At 41.6% G+C, this 24288-nt stretch overlaps 2 protein-coding genes across 4 annotated transcripts; one reads left to right on the top strand and one right to left on the bottom strand.

The window, feature by feature from the left end:
* The first annotated feature begins 173 nt into the window (after positions 1 to 173).
* Positions 174 to 18001, top strand: znf185 (zinc finger protein 185 with LIM domain). 3 transcript variants are annotated; one of them, XM_039812712.1, is made up of 34 exons: positions 190 to 699; positions 1643 to 1705; positions 2027 to 2144; positions 2236 to 2343; positions 2436 to 2462; positions 2585 to 2641; positions 2726 to 2776; positions 2874 to 2945; positions 3043 to 3123; positions 4689 to 4751; positions 4903 to 5025; positions 5105 to 5434; positions 6596 to 6925; positions 7340 to 7669; positions 8194 to 8259; positions 8382 to 8453; positions 8713 to 8787; positions 9002 to 9076; positions 9288 to 9368; positions 11238 to 11291; positions 12108 to 12158; positions 12266 to 12310; positions 12547 to 12594; positions 13138 to 13203; positions 13381 to 13452; positions 13580 to 13642; positions 13922 to 14032; positions 14301 to 14348; positions 14665 to 14700; positions 15413 to 15487; positions 15588 to 15662; positions 15786 to 15851; positions 16154 to 16259; positions 17456 to 18001. In XM_039812712.1, the coding sequence occupies exons 2-34, from the start codon at positions 1696 to 1698 to the stop codon at positions 17555 to 17557; spliced, it is 3087 nt and encodes a 1028-aa protein (XP_039668646.1). In that variant the 5' UTR covers positions 190 to 699; positions 1643 to 1695; the 3' UTR covers positions 17558 to 18001. The 3 variants fall into 3 exon arrangements, with proteins under 3 accessions (XP_039668648.1, XP_039668646.1, XP_039668647.1); XM_039812713.1 differs by lacking the exon at positions 4689 to 4751 and having other exon boundaries at positions 191 to 699; XM_039812714.1 differs by lacking the exons at positions 6596 to 6925; positions 7340 to 7669 and having other exon boundaries at positions 174 to 699.
* fut11 (fucosyltransferase 11 (alpha (1,3) fucosyltransferase)) lies at positions 17872 to 24115 on the bottom strand. Its single transcript, XM_039812716.1, has 5 exons — positions 23943 to 24115; positions 23288 to 23626; positions 22772 to 23152; positions 19151 to 19773; positions 17872 to 18984 (listed from the first exon to the last, which is right to left on the bottom strand). The coding sequence occupies exons 1-5, from the start codon at positions 23943 to 23945 to the stop codon at positions 18834 to 18836; spliced, it is 1497 nt and encodes a 498-aa protein (XP_039668650.1). The 5' UTR covers positions 23946 to 24115; the 3' UTR covers positions 17872 to 18833.
* Between the last annotated feature and the right edge of the window lie 173 nt (positions 24116 to 24288).

The raw sequence follows: 24288 nt of genomic DNA, 5'->3' as shown, positions 1-24288 counted from the left end.
TAATACATTTGATCTTCAAGGTGGTGGTTTCACGTTTCTATGTACGAAAACAAATGAAAGCACTCTCTTTCAAATATAAAATTAGAACTCAATTAATTCCAAATGAGAGCGGCTTTTATGTTATTATTTTTTTTTATTGACGTGTTTGCCACTGTTTCTGTTTGTTATCTCAGTTCAGTTGTGTGTGTTGTTCTTGATCTCATTTTAATGATGCGTGTGCGTCCTGGGTTTTCCTATCCAGCGAGCATGAGAGGAGCGTTCCCACAGGAGGCGTTGCTGCGAGACGCTTCCTTTATGTTTGCCGTGCTGTGCACCTTGTCGTCTCCCTCTTCCCTTTTCCTCGCTGGTTCTCAAAATTCTTTTGTCAGCCACCTGTACGACAGGTATGTGCTTGCCAACTCCCATAAATACAGCACAGGTGTAGAAACCAAAAAAATAAGTTCTTAGCAACCCCTATTACTTACACGCATAAACACACAACACACATTTAGATAAGCTTATACTGCTCCACCCCACATCAACCTTCCTTGACTGGCTGGGCTTGTTAGTGGTCACGCCCATACCTGTTCACTAGCACAGGGTGTAAGACACCTGTCAGACAGAGAAATACTTTTCCTCAGCTCACACTCAGGGACGCACTGATCACAAACTCGACTAAACTGGGTGGACGTTTCTCTGCTGGATATAAAGTAAAAGAAGGTAGGTACTCTGGCTGCCAGGTGTATTATTCCCAACATAATTTAAAGTATCTGGCTAGATTCTGTATTTAGAGCTTCAGTAATCAGCAGCTCTAAGAACAGAAAACAAAAGTAATCAATCATGTGACATAAACTGTTTGTTGAAAGTGTTAGCTGGTGATTGTCAGTGTTTGCCCTCTCATTTTTCTGGGTGTTTCCCTGTCATGATTGCTTGTCAGTAGAGTTGTCTGTCCTGCTCGCTTCTTGTCTTAAACGCTGTTGCTCTTCATCAATCATTTATCCTGTGTGGACGGTTGTGCTAAACCTAGAATAAATAGGCAATATGAGCACTCAATGTATTTGTTCTGTCGCCAATATTGACGCCAATATCCTCAAGGGATACTGTGGCGACAGGCTTTAGAAGGAGTGAACTCACAGCCACAGGAGTTTTATTTTATATTTGCATCCTGAATTTGGCTCTACAATTTTGCATACAATTTAGTCTGATTCAGATTAGGGAACACTCTGTATTTGCCTTTTCTTCTTCACTTCCCAGGGGAAGTGGGTTTCCCCCTCTTGAGCAGATCAGTTTTGACTGTGAATAACTGAGGGGTCAACTCATTTGAAAATGTGTGAAAGGAAGCAATATTTACCCAATCACAGAAATCATTCTGTGTGAGTATATTTTGTATCCAAACACAAAAGATCATATATGTGTATGTGTGTGTGAGTCCATTCATATTTAGGCAACAGTTTGGAAAAGTGGTAGGACAGGATCATCTGCATGTCTAAAGGATAAGACTGAGGAATGCTTTACAGAGCACATGTTCTTCATTGGGAGGCAACATAGCGTGCGAAGGACAATTTTGAAACTAGGCTGTCTTAATAAATTGCAATTTACTTCAAATTGTACAATTTTGTTTAACGCGATCTCTGTCTCGATGTGGTTCCAAAATATTTTTCAGGTGGCCTGTCAAGATAACAGAACAAAGACGAGAGAGAAACATCTAGAACAAGCATGTCAAAAGGTGAGTAGGATGACTGATGTGATCTGAATGTGAGACACCGTGTTTCCTTAACTAAGAGCAGAGTGCATCCTAGGGTGTGTCGCTGCGGCAGGCTGATGATGACTCTGTAAATTCTGATCTTCTGTCATTGCCTCGATTTTAATTCAAAATACTAGTTGGTGGTTGATCACGTGGCGTGTGTCGACCCAAAGGGAACTGAATATCATGCATGCTATCAAGCAGACTAGGATTAAGATTTCATTATTATGCAGCCTACACAGTGTGTATAATATCTCAGATGGTGTGTGTTGGTAATGTGACATGCACATGTTTGTGTCTCAGAGGGGGGAAAAGCATCCGTGTTCCGTACCACCAAAGTGCGGACCAGGCTGAGGGATGACAGCAGCTGGCTGCAGCAGCGCCAAGAAGCTCAGGCTGAAACCGAAGAAGAGAAACCATGGTAAGCCACATGTTTAAATAGGGTTCTGTCCATATTATCCATCGCTCAGTCCCTTGAATAGACAAAACCAAGTTCCTGTGAATCCATGCAGGTTAGCAGAAGTAAGGGCCAGACGTTTGAATGGAGACACTGTTGAGACCAGTCCAGTGTCGTCGCCAACAACATCCACTCCGCCACCCACCAAGTCTGACGGCGAAAGGTAAACACCTGGTTTCTGATGTCACGGAGTTATTTTGGAAACTTCCCACAAAACATGATTGTGCTGACAATGGCTCTCTGTTTTAAATTTAGATCACCAGCAGCAGGGTACCTGATCAGGTGAGACTAGCACTTGCACATTAGGTTTTGAAACTAGAGACCTAAATCAAAAGCAGATGAAAAATGGCTTTTTGTGAAAAAAAAAAGAATGAATTTACTCAAGCTTTTTGTTTTTCTTTCAGAGGCGTTTTCACTAAACTAGACAAGCCTGCTTCACCCGTGACAACTAATGGCGTTAGGTAAGAGCTTCTCTTACTTGAAGAAGCAGATTTACTGTGTGACTTGACATTCCTACATTAATGTGATCTGTTTTTATTTTACAGTGTTACGACGACACAATTCACCAAAAAACCTTCAGAGAGCTACAAGAAAATGTGAGCGTGCACACACATCAGATTCCCAGTTGACCTCTGGCAGCGGAGTGAGAATGTATTTTCATGAGCTGTGTGTGTTTGCGCTTCTGTTCCTTAGAGCCCCGCACACTGTGAGGCCCACTCAAGAGAACCTGGAGGACCAGCTTAGCAACGAGGAGCTGCAGAAACGGTAAGAATCTCCTCACGCAAAAGAACGCCATCCTTTTTGAACGTGCATGCCCTTGAAAAAAGAGATGACATTAACATCATAACCACTCATTTCGTAGGACGGAGGCAGCCAGCAATGTGCTGAAGAAATCTGCAGTCAAGCAACGGTCTTTTGTGCTCTCTGCTGCTAAGAAATTTGAGTACGTATGTCTTATGTCACTCTCCCAATGATAATCATAACACTCAAGCTGTATCTGGAATTCTTAAATCTATAGTGCAGTGCCCGTTCAAAACGTGCCTGTTCAGAATGAGACGATTGCTTGGCCTGTGTTATTGCTGCTTGCAGCTTTCTCGTGAACCACTCATCCAGACGACTACAAATTCGACATTGCACTTCCTTGGGTTCTGAGCAACACACCTGCAATGACATAGTTGCGTCACATAGTTGTGTCACATAGTGACGGCTACTTACAGTCAGAAACACCGGTGAAATACACTCTGGTTCACAGAAAAAAAACACCAAGAACAGACTTTACCATTAGGCAAGGTAGCCAACTGCCTGGGGCTCCGAGGTAAAAGGGCCCCAAACAGGTATACATTTATCATGATGTTTAAATTAAAAAAATATGAAATAGCCTATGTTACTATTTTAATTTATTGTACCCCAAAATAACGTACAGAAGGCCCCCAAACTCCTAAAAAACGGTATACTACTGACTTACTGTGTACTTTTACTTCAGAGTAAAACATTGTACTACTTCATTTACCTGTTAGAGAAAGGTTGCTGGGTTACGTTGCAGATTCAGATTTTACTCACAAAATACAACTAAAGTTGCTGCATCATTATTCATGAAACTGTCTAGAGTTGAAAACTCCACCTTGAACAGATGTGAAGTAAATTTAAGTACCTTGGTAATGCCTTTTTCACTCTTCACTTTAAGAAAACATTTGAATGCAGGATTTGTACTGTATTAATAGTTATACTTCGCTCCTCGTTTTTATTTTATTAACCTCGGCTACAGTAGTTTGCATGGTTTACATGCAGTTTAGTGTCCCAAATTCCACTATGGCCACGCCAAGACCCGCCCTACGAAGCAGCTCGATTGCTTGGAGTTAGGCATTTCACCTCGAGTGGTTAAGGTTAGGATAGCCGATTGGTCAGGGGATAGGACCTGTACAAATGGGGTTACGTTATGGGGAATTTGGGACACTAAGCTCCACGTAGGCTATACCAGTTTGCATTATTAAGTTTCCTCTTAGCGAAATGCTCTGAGTGAATTTAAGTTGGATTTTTATTGTAAAGGGTAGAAATGGAAGAAGTGAAGCCAGCATTATGTGCTGCTGTTATCACTATAGTAGTTAATAAAAGTGTGTTGGCCGTCTTGGCACATCTGGGTCACGTTGGTTGACATTACAGAGCTGCAGTGTTTTTGATTTATCACCTTCGTAGTTTGCACGCATTAGCTCGGAGGGCTATCTTGGCTTAGGTTACTTTATTAGATTCCTTACTTTGATTCTGTTTACATCTGTACAACAGCATGCTGCGTGTGATGTCTCTTGCGCATGCGGGTCGGACATCCGGACTGAATCCCGACCTACTCACAGAGACTCCTGCCTTTTTTTTAGTAGATAGATAAAAGAAGTGAGTTAAATATTTAAAAAAAACTTGCGACACATTGAGAAATTGGGCTTTGGACTCGCACGTGATTGTAAATGTTGAGCATTTAGGGAGGTATTTATGAAACTGTGTGTTGAAAAACCTCAGGTCTCAAGATACGGCGTCTGACACCTCATTGGTCAACAGCAGTCCATCATTTGTGGCTAAAAGGTAAATGTTCCCTCTCACATCCCTCTAAAACAAAAGACAAACCTGCAAGTCCAATCAAAAACTCTGTCTGTCTGTTTCTGTGTGTGTGCACGCCCAACTCCACACATGCACTCATGTGTGTGTGCATGTGTGCTTGGCTACAAATGTGCAGGGTGGAGATTTCTGATGACGATGAGAGCGCTGCTACTCCAGCACCTGCCAGCACCACACCCCCCTCCCCTGTCGTCACCGTCACATCTGCTGCCTCCCCGCCTGAGCCCAAAGCACAGAAAATGTAAGTCCTGTTCCATGTTTCCAGCGCAACAAGTGCGTTCTGTTCCTCCAATTTCATTAATTTCTTGTGTGGTTTACAGAGTCGACACCAGTGTTAAGACAGCTGTTGATGCAGCTATTAATAAGCCGGTGGCACCAAAGGTGGAGAAGGCCGCCCCAGAGCCTGTGAAGAAAGACCCCCCTCCAGTGTCTGTCGCAGTGAAAGACCCGTTTCTGAAAGACGTTTCTGGGCTGGTTGACACACCTCTGGTTAAACTCACCCCAGCATCACCAACCCCAATATCACCTACTCCAGCATCCCCTGCCCCGGCTTCAACTGTCCCACTTTCACCTGCCCCAGTGGCTGCTGTAACAGGGATCACAGTGAAGGCTGAACCAGAAATAGCACCAACACTGTCTCCAAAGCCACGGTCATTTTCACTACAAACCAAAAATAGTGCTGCCACATGTTGTCACAAATTATCAGTGGTGGAAAGTAAATAAGTAAATTACCTTTTAGGTACTTGTACCAAGTATTACTATTAAATGCTACTTTATACTTATACTCCACTACATTTTTAGGGGAAAATAGTGGTATTTTTTTCTCCACTATTAATATTTCACAGCTTTATTTACTAGTTATATTACATACAAACATCAACTTTATATAATCTTTTACTTAAGTAAAGGATCTGATAACTTCCTCCACAGCATAGCGTTGACATCAGTAGGTCATATCTCTAACACTGTGACAAAGCACAGAAAATGTAAGTCCTGTTCCATGTTTCCAAGCGCAAGAGTGCTTTCTGTTCCTCCAATTTCATTAATTTCATGTGTGGTTTACAGAGTCGACACCAGTGTTAAGACAGCTGTTGATGAAGCTATTAAGTAACCCGGTGGCACCAAAGGTGGAGAAGGCGCGCCCCGAGAGCCTGTGAAGAAAGACCCCCTCCAGTGTCTGTCGCAGTGAAAGACCCGTTTCTGAAAGACGTTTCTGGGCTGGTTGACACACCTCTGGTTAAACTCACCCCAGCATCACCAACCCCAATATCACCTACTCCAGCATCCCCTGCCCCGGCTTCAACTGTCCCACTTTCACCTGCCCCAGTGGCTGCTGTAACAGGGATCACAGTGAAGGCTGAACCAGAAATAGCACCAACACTGTCTCCAAAGCCACGGTCAGTTTCCCACTAACCAAAATCAGTGGTGCCACATGTTGTCACAAATTATCAGTGGTGGAAAGTAAATAAGTAAATTACCTTTTAGGTACTTGTACCAAGTATTACTATTAAATGCTACTTTATACTTATACTCCACTACATTTTTAGGGGAAAATAGTGGTATTTTTTTCTCCACTATTAATATTTCACTGCTTTATTTACTAGTTATATTACATACAAACATCAAATTTATATAATCTTTTACTTAAGTAAAGGATCTGATAACTTCCTCCACAGCATAGCGTTGACATCAGTAGGTCATATCTCTAACACTGTGACAAAGCACAGAAAATGTAAGTCCTGTTCCATGTTTCCAGCGCAACAAGTGCTTTCTGTTCCTCCAATTTCATTAATTTCTTGTGTGGTTTACAGAGTCGACACCAGTGTTAAGACAGCTGTTGATGCAGCTATTAATAAGCCGGTGGCACCAAAGGTGGAGAAGGCCGCCCCAGAGCCTGTGAAGAAAGACCCCCCTCCAGTGTCTGTCGCAGTGAAAGACCCGTTTCTGAAAGACGTTTCTGGGCTGGTTGACACACCGCTGGTTAAACTCACCCCAGCATCACCAACCCCAATATCACCTACTCCAGCATCCCCTGCCCCGGCTTCAACTGTCCCACTTTCACCTGCCCCAGTGGCTGCTGTAACAGGGATCACAGTGAAGGCTGAACCAGAAATAGCACCAACACTGTCTCCAAAGCCACGGTCAGTTTCCCACTAACCAAAATCAGTGCTGCCACATGTTGTCACAAATTATCAGTGGTGGAAAGTAAATAAGTAAATTACCTTTTAGGTACTTGTACCAAGTATTACTATTAAATGCTACTTTATACTTATACTCCACTACATTTTTAGGGGAAAATAGTGGTATTTTTTTCTCCACTATTAATATTTCACAGCTTTATTTACTAGTTATATTACATACAAACATCAACTTTATATAATCTTTTACTTAAGTAAAGGATCTGATAACTTCCTCCACAGCATAGCGTTGACATCAGTAGGTCATATCTCTAACACTGTGACAAAGCACAGAAAATGTAAGTCCTGTTCCATGTTTCCAGCGCAACAAGTGCTTTCGGTTCCTCCAATTTCATTAATTTCATGTGTGGTTTACAGAGTCGACACCAGTGTTAAGACAGCTGTTGATGCAGCTATTAATAAGCCGGTGGCACCAAAGGTGGAGAAGGCCGCCCCAGAGCCTGTGAAGAAAGACCCCCCTCCAGTGTCTGTCGCAGTGAAAGACCCGTTTCTGAAAGACGTTTCTGGGCTCGTTGACACACCTCTGGTTAAACTCACCCCAGCATCACCAACCCCAATATCACCTACTCCAGCATCCCCTGCCCCGGCCTCAACCGTCCCACTTTCACCTGCCCCAGTGGCTGCTGTAACAGGGATCACAGTGAAGGCTGAACCAGAAATAGCACCAACACTGTCTCCAAAGCCACGGTCAGTTTCCCACTAACCAAAATCAGTGCTGCCACATGTTGTCACATATTATCAGTGGTGGAAAATAAATTAGTACATTACCTTTTAGGTACTTGTACTGAGGATTAGTATTATATGCTAGTTTAAACTTATACTCCACTACATTTCAGGGGAAAATATTGTTCTTTTTTTCTCCACTATTAATATTTCACAGCTTTATTTACTAGTTACATTACATACAAACATCAACTTTATATAATATTTTACTTAAGTAAAAGATCTGAATACTTCCTCCACCGCATAGTGTTGACATCAGTAGGTCATATCTCTTAACACTGATAAAGAGGTTCAAACATTATAATGTCTGCCCAGATATTATTTTTTTTATAATAGACTGAATGAATATCATAATTCTTAAGCAAAGTTTTAAATGTTCCTTCATGTGGTTTTATTTGCGTGTGTGTTTGCTCTCATTCTTTCTTTTTTTTTATCTATGTGATCGAAATCTGCTCTGGAATTGTCATGTGTTTGCTCTATTTTCACAGCTCCAATGTTGACACGCTCACCACCTTGTCCGATACTCTCATTTCTTTTGGCACAAGTTCAACCAGGTACTGGAAAAAAAGATAAAAGCAGTAGAAACCAATATGAAAAAAAAAAGAAACAAAGATTATCATGTTTGTGCCTCCAGCATCAACAACCATCTGATAATATGAATGTGTTTCCTGTCCAGCTTTAAGGATGATGAGCCAGTGCTGGCAAAGAAAAAAGAAGGCTCAGTGGACAGTTGCACCACAAAGGACAGGTATAAAACGAACAACTTCCTCATTCATGTCATAGCAGAGTTGGCAAAAAAAGAGATAATGGCTAACTGCCACTGTGTTCGCTTCAAAGTAATCACAAAATAACCCACATCTCAATTCCAGGTGCCTAAAACTACCTCACACAAGAGGGTGTCCCAAATTAGACTTGATTAAAATGGGGTACTTACAAATGTAAAATAGAGATGTGTGTGTACGTGCCAAAGCAGGTGCACTCATTTGTTTTCTCTTCACTGTCTGCAGTGTTAAAAAGGAGCCAGCTCCAGAGCTCAGCAACTGTAAAGCAATGGCAGATGATCTCCTGGCTCTTGCTGATGGGTTTGTTAAAAATATATTCTTGCTTTTTTTGCAATTACCCACTTTAAATTCTCTAAATGTTACCCACAAGGTGGCACTGTTGGACTTTTAATGACCCCCCCCCTCCCCTCCTCTATCTCAACTGGCCTGTTCTTGCTCTGAAATCTCCTCTGAATCCTAAATCCCCCTTTGTTCATCACCTTCTCCTCTTCCTCTCATCCTTCCGCCTCCGCAGTCCAGAGAAGTCAGCCAAGCCTGTTCCCCCCAGCCCAGGACGCTGGAGTCAGGATCTGCTTGGCGGACTAGACAGGTATAGGTAGAGAGCTCTTTCCCACCCAAGCCCCATATACAGACGTTATGCAAAGAATTATCCTTTCATCAGTAGAAAATCAATAGCTCCGTTGTCTGTAGCAAGCAGAGGCATTACCTTAACTTACCTTGCCAGAGTTAGATATACAGTTTCAAAGGAGCTTGTGCACAAACTCTGCTCTGTATTTGACTTTTGTGTTTGATGTCTTTAGTAAGTCAACCCCAGCAAAGACCAGCAGCAGCCTGGATCTCCTGGCTAATGACGTCATTCCAATCAAAACAGAGGCACGCAGGTGAGAAAGAGACAGCCTTTTGATGGCCCTCTGCTCCCCATCCCTCCTTCCTTGTGTACCATTAATTCTTATCACTGCAGATGAAGGGGCCAAGCGTCCCAGCTCCCTGAAGTGTACAATTTTTAATAAACCCCATCCGCTTTAAGTTTGATCTATAAATCAGGGCTGCTCTACTTCCAGCATTCTATTTTAACCCCATGCACCGTGTTACAAAGTTGCAGATTCCTGAAGCGACTGAGTTATACTTTGAAAGAGAAAGCCACGTCTTATCTACGGTGCGACTGGAAATAGAAGAGAATGTGCTGTACTGATTAGTATTGCGGCTTTGTTTTGTCTCCGCCAGCCCCAGCATGCAGAGAATGGAGAAACAGACAGTTGAGACAGCCAAAGACGCAGAGAAGTAGATAATGGAAATCTCTGCAGAATAGTGTTATTGGATCTTCAAAAAGCATTTGATACGGTCAATCATGACAGACTAATTGCCAAACTGGAGGCCTTGGGGGCAGACAGCTCCACCTGTGGGTGGTTTAGGTCTTACCTATCAGGGAGGGAACAATTGGTGGTTTTAGGGGGAGTACTGTCTGACCCTAGTGTAGTTGAATGTGGCGTTCCACAAGGAAGTATCCTTGGGCCATCCTTATTTTTAACATACATTAATGATATGGCAGACTCCTGTTCATGTGAACTATTTTTGTACGCTGATGACTCGGCACTTTTAATGTCTCATAAACAACAATCCACACTAGAGAGTACCCTGAGCTCAGAGCTATCTTCTGTAAACAACTGGCTGATTGACAATATGCTGTCACTACATTTTCGTAAGACACAGGCCATCTTGTTCGGTTCAAAATACAGATTGAACAGATGCTCGGAATTTAGGGTCATTTTGAATAATGTTGTGGTCAGTGCAAAAACGTCTGTAAAATACCTGGGTTGCATCCTAGAAAACAACTTGGATGGCAGGAATATGGCCAATAAGGTTTTGAGTAAAGTCATGGGGCTCACAAAGTTTTTAGCCAGAAATTCTAAATTTTTAGAACGGTCAACAATGATCATCTTAGCTAATGCCTTAATTTTAGATCACTTTGAATTTGCATGTACCTCCTGGTTTGAAGGCCTAACAAATAGACTCAAAGGGAGGCTGCAAACAGCACAGAATAAATTAATAAGAGTAATTCTGAATTTGGGCCATAGGTCTCACATAGGTAGGTCACAATTTGTTGAGCTCAACTGGCTCCCTGTGGAGTCTTGTGTTACTATGTTAAGACTGACCATGATTCAGAAAATATTGTTTGGTACTGTCCCAATTTTTTTGTTGTGTCTTATAACTAAGGTAAAGGACACACACAATATTAATACTCGTGGCAGCATATCTTACCTGTGTCCTTATAAATTTAAGACAGTGTTAGGGAAAGGAACATTTGCCTATATGGGGGCAGTTCAGTGGAACAAGTTAGATCGTCATATTAAAGTCATTTCCAACCTGAACTCTTTTAAAAAGAGCATCAAGGTCTGGTTACTAGAGAGGGTTGCGGAATAGATTAAAGGGCAAGTTACTATTTATATTTAAGAAAAATGTTTTTATGTTATGTCATTGAGTATCTTGTCTTGTCCTGATGTGTGTTTTCTTTATTGTGTTTATATCCTCGATTGTATTTGATGTCCTTTTGTCATGTGTAGGGCACTCTCTTACAATTAAATCAAATCAAATCAAATCAAATCAAAAGACACACTAAGGTACAAGGAGATGACAGGCTGTTCTTGAACAATTATCTATATATGCAAAGCTGTTCATGCTAAGAAATGCATTCTATGCAGATCTGCCTTGTAATGACTTATACTTACTCTGCCTGTCTCTTTGCCCACCAGCTCCACAGAGACAGTCACTATAACCACCAAAACTGTGATCATTACTGACAAAAGGTATGACAACACACAGAAAAAAAAGTCTGTTCTGTACTATATTCAGATGGTTTTCATGCTCGTTAAATAGTTCAGTGGGTTTCAGTCTTTTCTAATGGACTGGCATTGTAAATAGTGTATGAGAAGAAGCACACTTACCTTTACTTGCCCCCTTTACCCATCCCATCCCATCTTGCCATTCATCCATACACAACCCTCCTTACTTTTATATCTTGACTCCAAACAGCAAAGTGGACAGCGCAGATCCATGGAGTTCACATGTGACGACCACAGTCACTGAATCAAGCTAGTGTATTTACTGCCACGTCACATATGAACTGGTGCTTTAAGATGTCTGTGTTAAAAGTCTCTGCAATATGTATGCACATGCGTTTTAAAAAATTGTTTGCTCCACCAACAAAAATAATTTGTTCAAAAAAATAGGATTCAATTGTAAAATAGATTTTCACTCCAGTTAAATGGCAAATTAAGTTTAATGGGGTTGATAAAATGAATTTTTTAGAAAGAATTTCTTGTTAGTAAAATATGTGAGTATTAATACAGTAACAAAAGTAACAGTAATAAAATGGGGTTCATTTTAGGTGAAACCTGAAATACACAGAATTTGCCATTCAGCAGCAGAATAGTCTTTGAATCTGTCAAAGACATCCAGATTCTGATTGTGTTTGAGTTTGGCCCCGTTTCCTCTGTGTTTCTGTTTACCATTCAAACTGCATTCAATCTTTCCATTATGAGTCAATGTGATCAGAATTCCTCCGACACAAGATGGGCCATGCTGACAATTGAGAGTGAAATCAGTGTGAAATTGTTTTTCAGCTCGGCTGATCCGTTTGATCCATATCCGATAGGGACCACATCCTCTAACAGGTAATCATATTGGTTTGGAGCTGTGACTGTTTTCCAGCCAGTCAGATAGCATCTCGGCATGCATAATGCAGCAGTTTCTCATTATGAGCCACTTTTCTCTATTGCAGCTCCTCTGACCTGCTCAAGCCTCTCGCTGATATTTCCATCAACAGGTACTGGAATGCAAATTTCCCTTTTTCTATATTGTAACCTCTATTTGTAGCACCGATACGATCATGTTACTACATAATATCGTAGGGCTACAACTGCTTCGCTTTGTCGGTTATTGCAATACTTATTATTCATTCATAATCAGCAGCTATCATAACACACACACTGAGCACTGTGGCTAAACTTTATTGATACACTAATGTTGATTTAATTATTTTTGTTATTGTTATTTCCTCAGTGTGTCACCTACTTACGTGAAGAACAAAGATCCAAGTCCAAAAACCAAGTAAGTTGCACTCATCCAACACCTTCTCTGTGATCAACTATCAAAAGAAAGGGAAGTGGGGCTGCACCTAACAATTAGTTATTTTACCATTTAACTTGTTTATTGTTTTTTGACTAATTTATCTATCGTTTAGTCTAAAGGCCAAATAGACTTCTTCAAATTGCTTATTCTGTCTGACCAACAGTCCAAAACCCAAATGTATTCATGATGATATAAAGTGGAAAAGTATTACATTTGAGAAGCTGGAACCAAAAATTGTTTGGTATTTTTGCTTAATAAATGACTGAAATTATTATTCAATCAGCCAAATTGCTTGTGATTAATTATTGATTAATCTTAAAATAAGTTTTTAACTATGTCAAAGTTTCCTAATATTTCCTAACAGTGACATGTTCCCTGTGTGCAATATCATGCAACAAAGGTCTCCAGCTGGACTCTGGGGGACATTGTGTTTCATAGTCAGTCAGTGCTTTTAAATCCCAAGGGATTTTGGAAATTCTAATGTTTCCATCCCATTTTTTTGTTTGTGCGTGTGTTTGACAGTATTAGCAGTAATGCGTTGGAATCCCTTGCAGACAACGTTATCCCTATCAGCACTGACTCCACAAGGTATTAAACTGAATTTAGTGCATAATTGTGTTATGAATGTATGAGTGAGACATGCAGGGGAAAGAAAGACCGTGGACCTGCAGGAATGATTCTCTCAAAGTGCACACAAAGTGATATGCTTGAGCTGTCATAAAGTGTACATCGACTCACTCACTCACTCTCTCACTCTCTCTCCAGGCCTAGCTCTCAGCGGTCATGGGCACGCACATGGGAAACCAGCACACCTCAGCAGGCGAACACAGAAGAGAGGTGATGACACACTTTGATGTACTCTTACACTTCCACACAATGCAGTCCACTATGTTTCATTAATCTACATGCACCCATCTATGTCCATTACATGCTAAAAAGCCTTTCAATGTATGTCCCCTCTCAGCGAAGAAGATGTACCAGGAAGCCAAACTGTAGATCAACAGACGATAATCACATTTGAGAGAAAGTAAGTCATCCTTTTATTAAAAGCTTCTTTTATTCCCATAACCTCCTTCCCTTTCACTCCGGTGAAGTAACTCGGCTTTTGCAGCGTCTATTCACTGAGCCAGAAAACATTGTGCACTGGTGCTGATGAAAATAGGTCAGATAGGCTATTTGTTACAACTTTTCCTCACAAGTAAACAGATCCCCTTCCAGCCTTTTTTTGTTTTCTTCTATTTTTAATAATATAAAGAGTGTGAATTTGTCATCCTCTCATGCTCTCATGTCTTTGTTTGTGCTCAAGGTCCAAGGAGAAGGACTCCCCTTGGGACAGGTGGACATCACCCACTGTCTATACTGTCACTAACATTAGAGGAGAGGAAGAAGAGGAGGAGGAGGAGGAGGAGGAGGAAAGGTATCTCTACGGTGTCTGGGCTCATTAAATGAATGTTAAACCACTTTATTTTTCACAATTTCAGCAGGATGTCATTATAGCATCTTAAAATTCAGTGCGTGTCAACCATTTAATTGAAAGCAAGCTAAATACAAGTTGAAACTTCCTCCCGGCTTAGTCAGAGAATAATCAACTCCTTCTGAACTCGTTATTTTTACTTTATTACTGTCACTTCTTCACCTGTACTGCCAGACTTTTTTATAATGCAGGAATGTTCTCTGCTTTGTAGCCCCGTGGATACACAGACAGAGACAGTGACAACCATCACCACAATCAGGTTTGAAATTCTTTAAAACTCACCTCTTATGATCAAAAACCTGGGAGATCAGAAGGAATTGAGAGCCTGAGAGGCGTGTAGGTGATGTTTACCATTAAAATGCATGGGTGAGCAGGGCTCAGAATGAGGCAATGCTGCTGTACAATAGAAACAGACCACACCTGGACAATAAATCCCAACCCCTCTGGGGGAAGTCAGAAAGATCAGCCTCATACACTTATAAAAACATCAGAATTTTTGCTCACTGGATAGAGTCCAGTTTATTGACTGCTACAGCCTGCACTAAATGTCTAATATAGTTTACTTTACTTTCCAGGGAGATACACAGTGATCCACAGCCCGCTATGGATCGGTAAGTTTATGATCTTAATGTCAGTTACAGCATAATGCTAGAATACTTTCTCCAGAGTGTTATTTTCTACTATTTGGTCTGTTGATTTCCTTACTTTTGTAAAGACACTCTCCTTTAACTGGAGCTTTTTGTCTTGTATTTTGGTACTGCATGGAAATCTATGAGTGGAAAATATTTTTCATTTATTGAAATTAAATTTAAAATCAGACGCAAACCTTCTTATAATTAGGTAATCTAGGCTTGTTTTACACTTTCACCGGCCATATTGGCTGTTGTCTGAGATTGTAACACAGCTGTCTTTAGTTGGAGGGTGAGAGATTTAGGCCAAAGCTTGTGGGAACGTGACTTAATACTGCAGTCTGGATCTAAAGTTACCTGCGACTCCTGCATGATTCCTGGTTAGACAGACTCCTGTCTTAGTTCTATTACTGAAGTTTAATGTGAAAAGATCTGCTCTCCCATTGTCTTTCAATTTGCCCTCATTTCCTCCCTCTAATTATCAGTCTCCAGATGTCAGATTAATGATGTGAATTAAGAGATGTCCTTTTGTCAAATCACAGCCCGTTAAACGGCATGCCATTAACAAGTGATGGCAGAAAATGATTACCTCCTGAGTTACATTTGACAGATGTAGAGTCCTTCTGTATAAGCCGTCACACTGCTGTCGTCAGTGAGAAAAGATGAGGCTAACGCTGCTGCACTCTGTCTCCAGTTATGAAACCTATTCCAGGACCGTGATAGAAGAAGAAGACCAGCGTGTCCAAACACCAGAACCCGAGGCCAAAAAGTGAGTGATTTTTACAAACTAGACATTTAAATGAAAGTGACGGCTAATATTCAAACTATGCATATTAACTCACTATTTCCTTCATCTGCCTCTGCTCAAGGGGGTTTGTGTACGTGAAGGAGTATGTCAATGCAACAGAGCTGTCCTTGCATAATGCCAGAGACGCCATCGATGGGTAGGACTAATACATTATTTACCCAATCAAATAACAATATTGATTGAAAGAAAAAAAACTGCTGAATAAACCTCCCACCACTGCTCTTATGACTTAATAACTACTCTTTTTTTTTTCCCATAGTGTGTCAGATTATCTGACATCAAGCTTTGCCAGTTCCTCCTACAGCAGCCCTTCCTTTTACTCCAGGTAATAGCACAATTCCCTAAACCTGTTTTAAACCAGCTATAAGCCGAAGCCCTTTCTCCCCCTGCCTTGTTATTTCCATTTCTCACGAAACTAGATATGTGTAAGCAGTAGGGCAGAAACTCCACCAAGCGTGCTCATTAGGAGGCTAAGCAGGGACATCAAAGGATTATTTAAACTTACTAAATTCCCTTGCACAGGACAGAAAGGGTCAAATGTTAATATACCAGACAGAGCTGCAGATGCATGAGAGCGGTTTGAGTCAGTGGCCAAACTAACACGTCTCAATGGCTGTGTCTCTCCAGTGGCACGCTGTCATCCGCCTGTACCTTCTGCGGAGAGCCAGTGGACGGTGATGCCAAGATCACCATCGAGCACCTCAATATCAACTGCCACCCCACCTGCTTCAAGGTAGTTCATCTATCTGCTCAGATACATTTCAGCTGAAGATAAAAAAAGGCATTTATTGGACTATAAAAAGTCTGTGAAGGGATTAACCTGGAAGAATTTAGCTGTTTTTTTTTCCCCTTAAAAGACATTTTCTTGACATTTTGGTAAATGGGCTTATTCGCTTTTTTGTAGAGAGTTAGATCAGAAGATTGATACCACTCTCATGTCTGTACGGTAAATATGATGTTACAGCCAGCAGCAAGTTATAGCTTAGCTCAGCGTGAATACTGAAAATGTCCATTGTTCAATAATCAGCCTACCAGCTCTAATGCTTAATAAGAGCTTCAATATAATATTTTTATATCTTAATTGATTAATCTGTACAAAAAACAACAAGTTGGGGTTTTATAAGGGGTTATGTTGCAGACAGATTTCTTGGCCATAAGCAGTCCCTTCCTTGACTTGTCTTGTCGTCACCACAGAGTTACTTACCAGGCAACCATCGGTGGCTCCAGGAAGTCCCGGCTAAGAAATACTCTGGCACATAACTCCCTGTAAAACCACACCTGGTCATTTTTACATTTTGTTTTGTTGTACAGATTAAACAAACAAGATATAACGTGTTAATTAGTGAGATTTAGAAATGCTAGTAAGGGGCGCCCGGATAGCTCAGTTGGTAGAGCGGGCGCCCATATATAGAGGTTTACTCCGACTTGCGGTCCTTTGCTGCATGTCATTCCCCCTCTCTCTCCTCTTTCATTTCTACAGCTGTCCAATAAAGGCCTAAAAATGCCCAAAAAATAATCTTAAAAAAAAGAAATGCTAGTAGGCAGATTTAGTTTTTTAACCTATGGCTAGAGGTTTTATGCTGAGCTGCACTAATGAGCTGCTGGCTGTAGCTTCATATGTGACAGACAGACATGAAAGTGGTATCTATCTTCGTATCTAACTCTTGGCAATACAACCAATACATGCATTTCCTAAATTGTCAAAGTACTCCTTTAATATTTTAAACTTTCTTCCTTAGTTTTTTCTACAAGTCTTTAAATACAAGTATATGAATCAAAGGTCTCACCAGTTAACTGTGTTTTCAAAGCTGCAACAGTTTTGTATACTGTGCATTATGGAGCAGTACATTAGTATGAGAGAATTTCAAGATAGAAACACTGCTCTTTACTGCATTTTCTCATAATTACATTTTTCTCCCGATTTTTCAGTGCGGTGTGTGTAGTAAGCCAATGGGAGACCTGCTCGACAGTATGTTCCTACATGGTGGGAAAGTCCACTGCGAGCCCTGCTACAGTAAAGCCTTGGACTGATTATCGAAGCTCTTCAGCAGCCTCTTATCCTCAGCTCCTTCCCTTCATGTTCATTTGCATATAAATTGAGAACCGACAAAGTTTGGACTGTGTTTGGTTTGAACTCAAGAATGACGTGGTTTAGGGTGAGAGAGACCGTTAGAGTGAGAAATGTGGCTACTTAATGTTGATTCTTACATTAGGTTAAATTTCTTATACAAGCTTGTGTTGTTTTTTTCCTGGTGGTGAAAGCTGTATCTGCCTCAGTAAACTATGAAGGATATGTTTGAACAACATGATGTGTTACATACAGACTAATACTGGCAAGTGGGGTGTTATATTTTAGCAGCGGTTATGCAAGAAAATGACTTTATTACAAAAATGTTTACTTCTTTTGCGCTTCATGATACAAAATAGTGTGTTCACATGTATGCTTTGTTAAAAAAAATAAAATTACTTCTAGAATCCTGGTATAAATATGTTAGGTAAAGCGTTGTGCCAGCAGACAACACTGTCAGAGTCTCAAGCAGTTACACGTTTAAGAAAAGCATGATTAAAAAAAATATTGCACATAAACCTGTTTTTAGCATCATGTAACTGAAAAGTTAGGACAATATTATAAAGTATCTGCCACAGAAATGCATTAGATGAGCTCCTGAGAACTACTTTTCAAATGCAGTGGTGAGTTCCCACAGAGGATTTGTGCTGAACTTTCCATTTGCCTTTCTCCACTTCTTGGTGAAGTAATATTTTCCTTGCATAGTCACCTAAAAAGCGGTGTACATAAATGTGACTTTAGCTAATAATGGCCATCAGCTACCTGCTGAGTAACTGGAAAGAAGCTAATGCACTTCATTGGCTACTTTCTTGATAGTCTTCACACGTAGTTAGGCAGAGCTCCCTTGGCCCTGCCCCAGTCCAATGAAAATTTGCCTCCCATGAGAATGGGCCTCTGTGGAACAACTGCACCGCATGCAGTTAATGTTAACAGTGCAAGGCGGAATAAGGGCAATGATAGCACCTCGGTTATAGTAAAAAAACGACTTGAAAATATTAGCATATAGCACTCCAAAACATTTTGCCATTACTGAATTTAAATAGGTTATGAAGGAAAATAGGGATAAAGGACAAACCTATCATGTTAGCTAAATTCAATATCAAAATATGTTATGGTAGAACTAAACTGCTCATAAGGGTAAAGGAAATCTGCTTCATTCCCTCATTTAAACAGAGGGATGCATAATATGGGACACCTCTGTAATCCTGGATGCGCTCCATCCTCTGTTCAAGGCCTGTGTCAGTGTTTTCCTCTGGCTCTGCTCACAGCAATGTTTTGGATGTGCTTCCACAGCAGCGAAGGGTCTGACTCGTTATGTCTTATCAGGGACTCCAGCCCCTCTGCTTGGTCCAGGCTCTGCCAGTAATCCTGGGGCCATATTTGCAACCATCTGCGGACAGATATACAAACGGATTAGGCTCATCACAGAGGAAATTTTAATTAGACCATTAATACAGACTGATGTCTCTCCCCTCGGGACATTGTTATTCCCATTAAAGTACAGAAAGTAGAAGGATTTCACACCTGGCGCAGTGAATAATTTAAGACAAACTCACCCATCATCTGCAGGTAGGTCTTGGACTTGTCCATACCCCGGGCTGGGCAGGGGGCACCCCATGTGAGAGTTGTTGGCCATTTTAGGCTGAGGAGGTTGGTTCTTCCTAGGGGCTTTCCTATATGCTCGTTCTGCTGCCAGTCGTGCATTCTCCTGGTCACACACGTAACATTCATATCCATTCAGGTAGTTGGGTTTACTCATGTCATTAACCCCCCACTCGCGGGCCTCCAGAGCCTCCAACAAACGAGTGTTAGTGATGCGGCTGGGGTTCTTGAACTCTAAATATTTTGCATATTCATCATCGTTCTCATCGAGACGTTTGAGGAATTCACCGAGAGCTTTCGGTGAGGGGAAGTTATTTATGATGATGGCGGAGTGGTCGTTGGGCATCCAGTCTGCCACCACAGAGGAGCCTCGATAGACAGGCACGCAGCCCTGATGGAGAGGCCGCCACAGCTTCTCGGTCATGTAATCTGGACACAGGCCGTTCTCCAGTGCCAGGTGAAACTTGTAGCGCGCGACAAAATTCATGAAGCCGGCCTCTTCGCCGGTAGCTGTGGCCGTGTCCTCTAGGTGTTCAGGTAGAGGTTTGTTGTTCAAGCATTTTCCGTAGGAGTCCACCTACAGAGAGAAAAATAACGAGTGAGAAAGGAGAGCGATGGGGGCATACTGAGGAAACACTGGGTAGATTATTAAAAGGTCCCATGACATGCTGCTTTTTGGATGCTTTTATATAGGTCTTAGTGGTCCCCTAATACTGTATCTGAAGTCTCTTTCCTGAAATTCAGCCTTGGTGCAGAATTACAGCCACTAGAGCCAGTCCCACAATGAGCTTTCCTTAGTATGTGCCATTTCTGTGTCTGTAGCTATAAATTCTAATGAGGAGGAGAGAAGCGGGGCAAGGTGGAGGGTGGGGGTGTGGCCTTGACCAGCTTGCCATGGGCAAAACAGAGAAAGGGGAGGTAACCTTTCCCCTTATGACATTATATAGGGAAGATTCCAGATTGGCCCATCTGAGCTTACTTTTTCTCAAAGGCAGAGCAGGATACCCAGGGCTCTGTTTACACCTATCACCATTTCTAGCCACTGGGGGACCAATAGACAGGCTGGGGGAACGCATATTAATGTTAAAAAAAACCTCATAAAAGTGAAATGTTCATGCCTTGGGACCTTTAACGTGACACCGGCACACTTTTAATGGTCTACATTTTTTCATAAATCCCTGATAAGACAGTCCTAATTGAATTTTAACATTTCATTCCCCGATGGGGATTCAAAAACATCACACTCAGGGCTATATTTACAAAGCGTTTACAGAGGTCTTACTGCAGTGGAGTGCTTGAGGATTAATGATTTTGACCTACTGACCTGTGTGCACAAAGTATGTGCAAATAAAAAAAAAAAAAATAGGAAGACTCTAAGCAACACATTTTCAAAGCATATAATCCAGTTAATGTTTATTGTAAAGAATGGCTGTGGTAGGGTTCAACATTAAGGAGACTATTAAAAATGGTATTTAACACCTAGCAGAAATGTGTCCTGACATTTATGCAGAACAGGAACAGAGGCAAAACAAGACAATTACAAAAAGAGCACAAATGTCGAAGGAAAAGAGCAAAATAAATAATACATCAACAAATCACACTATTGTATTGCACAGTATTTAAAAAATAAAGGAATAACTGGTACCTTAGACCAATGACATGAACATCTGTAAAGTCTCCGTTTATTTTATATGCAGCAATGCTACCGCATGTGGATCGTGGAAATAAATTCCTCCTCAGTTAAAATAATTGGAAAATTCCAGCTCACTAAGAATACATCTTGTATATTTGAATGTATTAAGGATAAGGATAGTGCCTTGGGATGTAGCATCTCATTTTCGAGGGGTATATACAGTGCCTTGCGAAAGTATTCGCCCCCTTGAACGTTTCGACCTTTTGCCACATTTCAGGCCTCAAACATAAAGATATAAATCTGTAATTTTTGTGAAGAATCAACAACAAGTGGGTCCCAATTATGAAGTGGAACGAAATTCATTGGCTATTTCAAACTTTTAAAAAATAAAAACTGAAAAAGTGGGCGTGCAAAATTATTCAGCCCCTTTACTTTCAGTGCAGCAAACTCTCTCCAGAAGTTCAGTGAGGATCTCTGAATGATCCAATGTTGACCTAAATGACTAATGATGATAAATAGAATCCAGCTGTGTGTAATCAAGTCTCCGTATAAATGCACCTGCTCTGTGATAGTCTCAGAGGTCCCGTGTAAAGCGCAAGAGCATCATGAAGAACAAGGAACACACCAGGCAGGTCCGAGATACTGTTGTGGAGAAGTTTAAAGCCGGATTGGATACAAAAAGATTTCCCAAGCTTTAAACATCACAAGGAGCACTGTGCAAGCGATAATATTGAAATGGAAGGAGTATCAGACCACTACAAATCTACGAAGACCCGGCCCTTCCTCTAAACTTTCAGCTCATACAATGAGAAGACTGATCAGAGATGCAGCCAAGAGGCCCATGATCACTCTGGATGAACTGCAGAGATCTACAGCTGAGCGGGAGACTCTGTCCATAGGACAACAATCATTCGGTATACTGCACAAATCTGGCCTTTATGGAAGAGTGGCGAGAAGAAAGCCATTTCTTAAAGATATCCATAAAAGTGTCGTTTAAAGTTTGCCAAAAGCCACCTGGGAGACACACCAAACATGTGGAAGAAGGTGCTGTGGTCAGATGAAACCAAAATCGAACTTTTTGGCAACAATGCATAACGTTATGTTTGGCGTAAAAGCAACACAGCTCATCACCCTGAACACACCATCCCCACTGTCAAACATGGTGGTGGCAGCATCATGGTTTGGGCCTGCTTTTCTTCAGCAGGGACAGGGAAGATGGTTAAAATTGATGGGAAGATGGATGGAGCCAAATACAGGACCATTCTGGAAGAAAACCTGATGGAGTCTGCAAAAGACCTGAGACTGGGACGGAGATTTGTCTTCCAACAAGACAATGATCCAAAACATAAAGCAAAATCTACAATGGAATGGTTCACAAATAAACATATCCAGGTGTTAGAATGGCCAAGTCAAAGTCCGCGACCTGAATCCAATCGAGAATCTGTGGAAAGAACTGAAAACTGCTGTTCACAAACGCTCTCCATCCAACCTCACTGAGCTCGAGCTGTTTTGCAAGGAGGAATGGGCAAAAATGTCAGTCTCGATGTGCAAAACTGATAGAGACATACCCCCAACGACTTACAGCTGTAATCGCGCAAAAGGTGGCGCTACAAAGTATTAACTTAAGGGGGGCTGAATAATTTTGCACCGCCAATATTTCAGTTTTTATTTGTTTAAAAGGTTTGAAATATCCAATAAATTTCGTTCCACTTCATGATTGTGTCCCACTTGTTGTTGATTCTTCACAAAAAATTACAGTTTTATATCTTTATGTTTGAGGCCTGAAATGTGGCAAAAGGTCGAAAAGTTCAAAGGGGGCGAATACTTTCGCAAGGCACTGTAGGAGTCCTAATAAACCAGGTACTAAACTGAAAACAGCATCATGCATATTTGTAAAAATGGCCCTGAAAAAAAAAAAAAAAAAAACATCTCTGTACTTTACCTGAATATACTTCATGAGCTCCTGGACATATCTGTTTCTGTCTGACGGTACGTCGCAGTGAGACTGCATGTAGAGCACAGGAGCCAGGCCCTCCGTCCTCAGCCGGTTCTTCTCCTCCAGGGACACGACCACAGGCTCCAGCAAGTAATCCAGAGAAGGCAGCCACTGCAGGGTCAGAGGATAGTCCGACTCCCTGCGAAACGTGGCAGTGTAGTTGAACAGCCGGATTCCCGGTCCATGGGAGAGGATGTAGTTATTCATGGGTGACTCTTCATGGAACAGTGCCCAGGTCTGGTGGCGGAGACGAGGGAGCGGCGCCTCATATGCACGAAAGTCTGTTCCATAAAAGATGATGGATGCTGTCCGTCTGTACAGCTGGACCTTGAAGATCAAACTCAAGATTACTGGCAGAACAACTTCAGACGGTGATTATTATTCATTTGAGCATGCATCGTCTCTCTGTCTAAGCCAAGAGTTTCAGCAGAAGGCTGTTATGAGGATACATATCTCTGGTACCTTGCGGTTGCTTGTGACCAGGCAGGAGGATGTGGCACAGTCAATGCGTTCGGTGTCACCCGGGAAATGTGGGAACAGTCCTCCACTCCACCAGAGAAGAATGGGCAGCTCCTTGTTGCTGCGGCGATCATGGTTGCCAGGTCCTCTGTATGAACTGATGGAGGCGAACTCCATCTCTGACAGAGCACTCTGGGGCTGAAAGGCTCCTCGGTCCACTGCATCCAAGGCCTCCATGGGAAGTTGATCATCTGGAAAGGAGGCAAAGGAGACCCAGACCCAGCACAGGACACCAAACAGCCCCAGACACACACATGGAACCAGCCTGCCCCTACCCGCCATCTGCAAGGTTGAAAAGAAAAAACACATTTTCAGAGACTTGCAATTACTCGGATAAAAGTAGGTCACAATTCAAAACGACAAATCGATTAACTTTCTTATCCGTTTAATGCAGGCGTGATTCCTAAGGATCGCAAATAAACTCACGCTCTGTTATGGTGCTCAAACCCTAAGTGGAAGTGTTGTGGATGCAGTAATTTCTCCTCGCAGCTAACTTCGTTGAACAAACATTAGCAATTGACCGGAACATTTCAATCGTACGTGCCAGTGCAGTGGTTTATGAGCATGCACCAGTATCGATACGTGCACCGTTTCCTACCATTGCCACTGAAGCAAACGCATGAAGGCGCGTTTTTTGGATTCTTCAAACCAAAAATATACAGCTGTTCTCCGTATAAACTGGTTTTGAGGATTGGTGATAACAGAATGCAGCAGTTTGTTTATCACACAGACAAAACAGCCAGATTCTTCTTCTACGTTTAAATGCTTTTCTTCTTCTTCGGGTCGCAAAGCAACCCAAGGTGCACATCGCCACCTACAGCTCCGGAGTGTATATTGCTCTATTACTCGCTCTTACTCTGTACTGCAAACATAGACTGCAACATACATTTCGTTCATATTCAGTTTGTACGAATTTGGTCAAATTTGTATTGGACATTTATTCT

The sequence above is a fragment of the Perca fluviatilis genome, chromosome 10, assembly GCF_010015445.1.
Source record: "Perca fluviatilis chromosome 10, GENO_Pfluv_1.0, whole genome shotgun sequence".
Taxonomy (NCBI): Eukaryota; Metazoa; Chordata; class Actinopteri; order Perciformes; family Percidae; genus Perca; species Perca fluviatilis.
This window is presented reverse-complemented; position numbering and strand designations above follow the sequence as displayed.

Coding starts and splice junctions, on each gene's coding strand:
- znf185 (XM_039812712.1), top strand. Junction 3,124..4,688: donor TCTGCTGCTAAGAAATTTGA/GTACGTATGTCT, acceptor GAAAAACCTCAG/GTCTCAAGATACGGCGTCTG. Junction 4,752..4,902: donor CCATCATTTGTGGCTAAAAG/GTAAATGTTCCC, acceptor ACAAATGTGCAG/GGTGGAGATTTCTGATGACG.
- fut11 (XM_039812716.1), bottom strand. Junction 19,774..22,771: donor AGCTCATGAAGTATATTCAG/GTAAAGTACAGA, acceptor TTCTCTCTGTAG/GTGGACTCCTACGGAAAATG. Junction 18,985..19,150: donor GACCTACCTGCAGATGATGG/GTGAGTTTGTCT, acceptor ATCTGTCCGCAG/ATGGTTGCAAATATGGCCCC.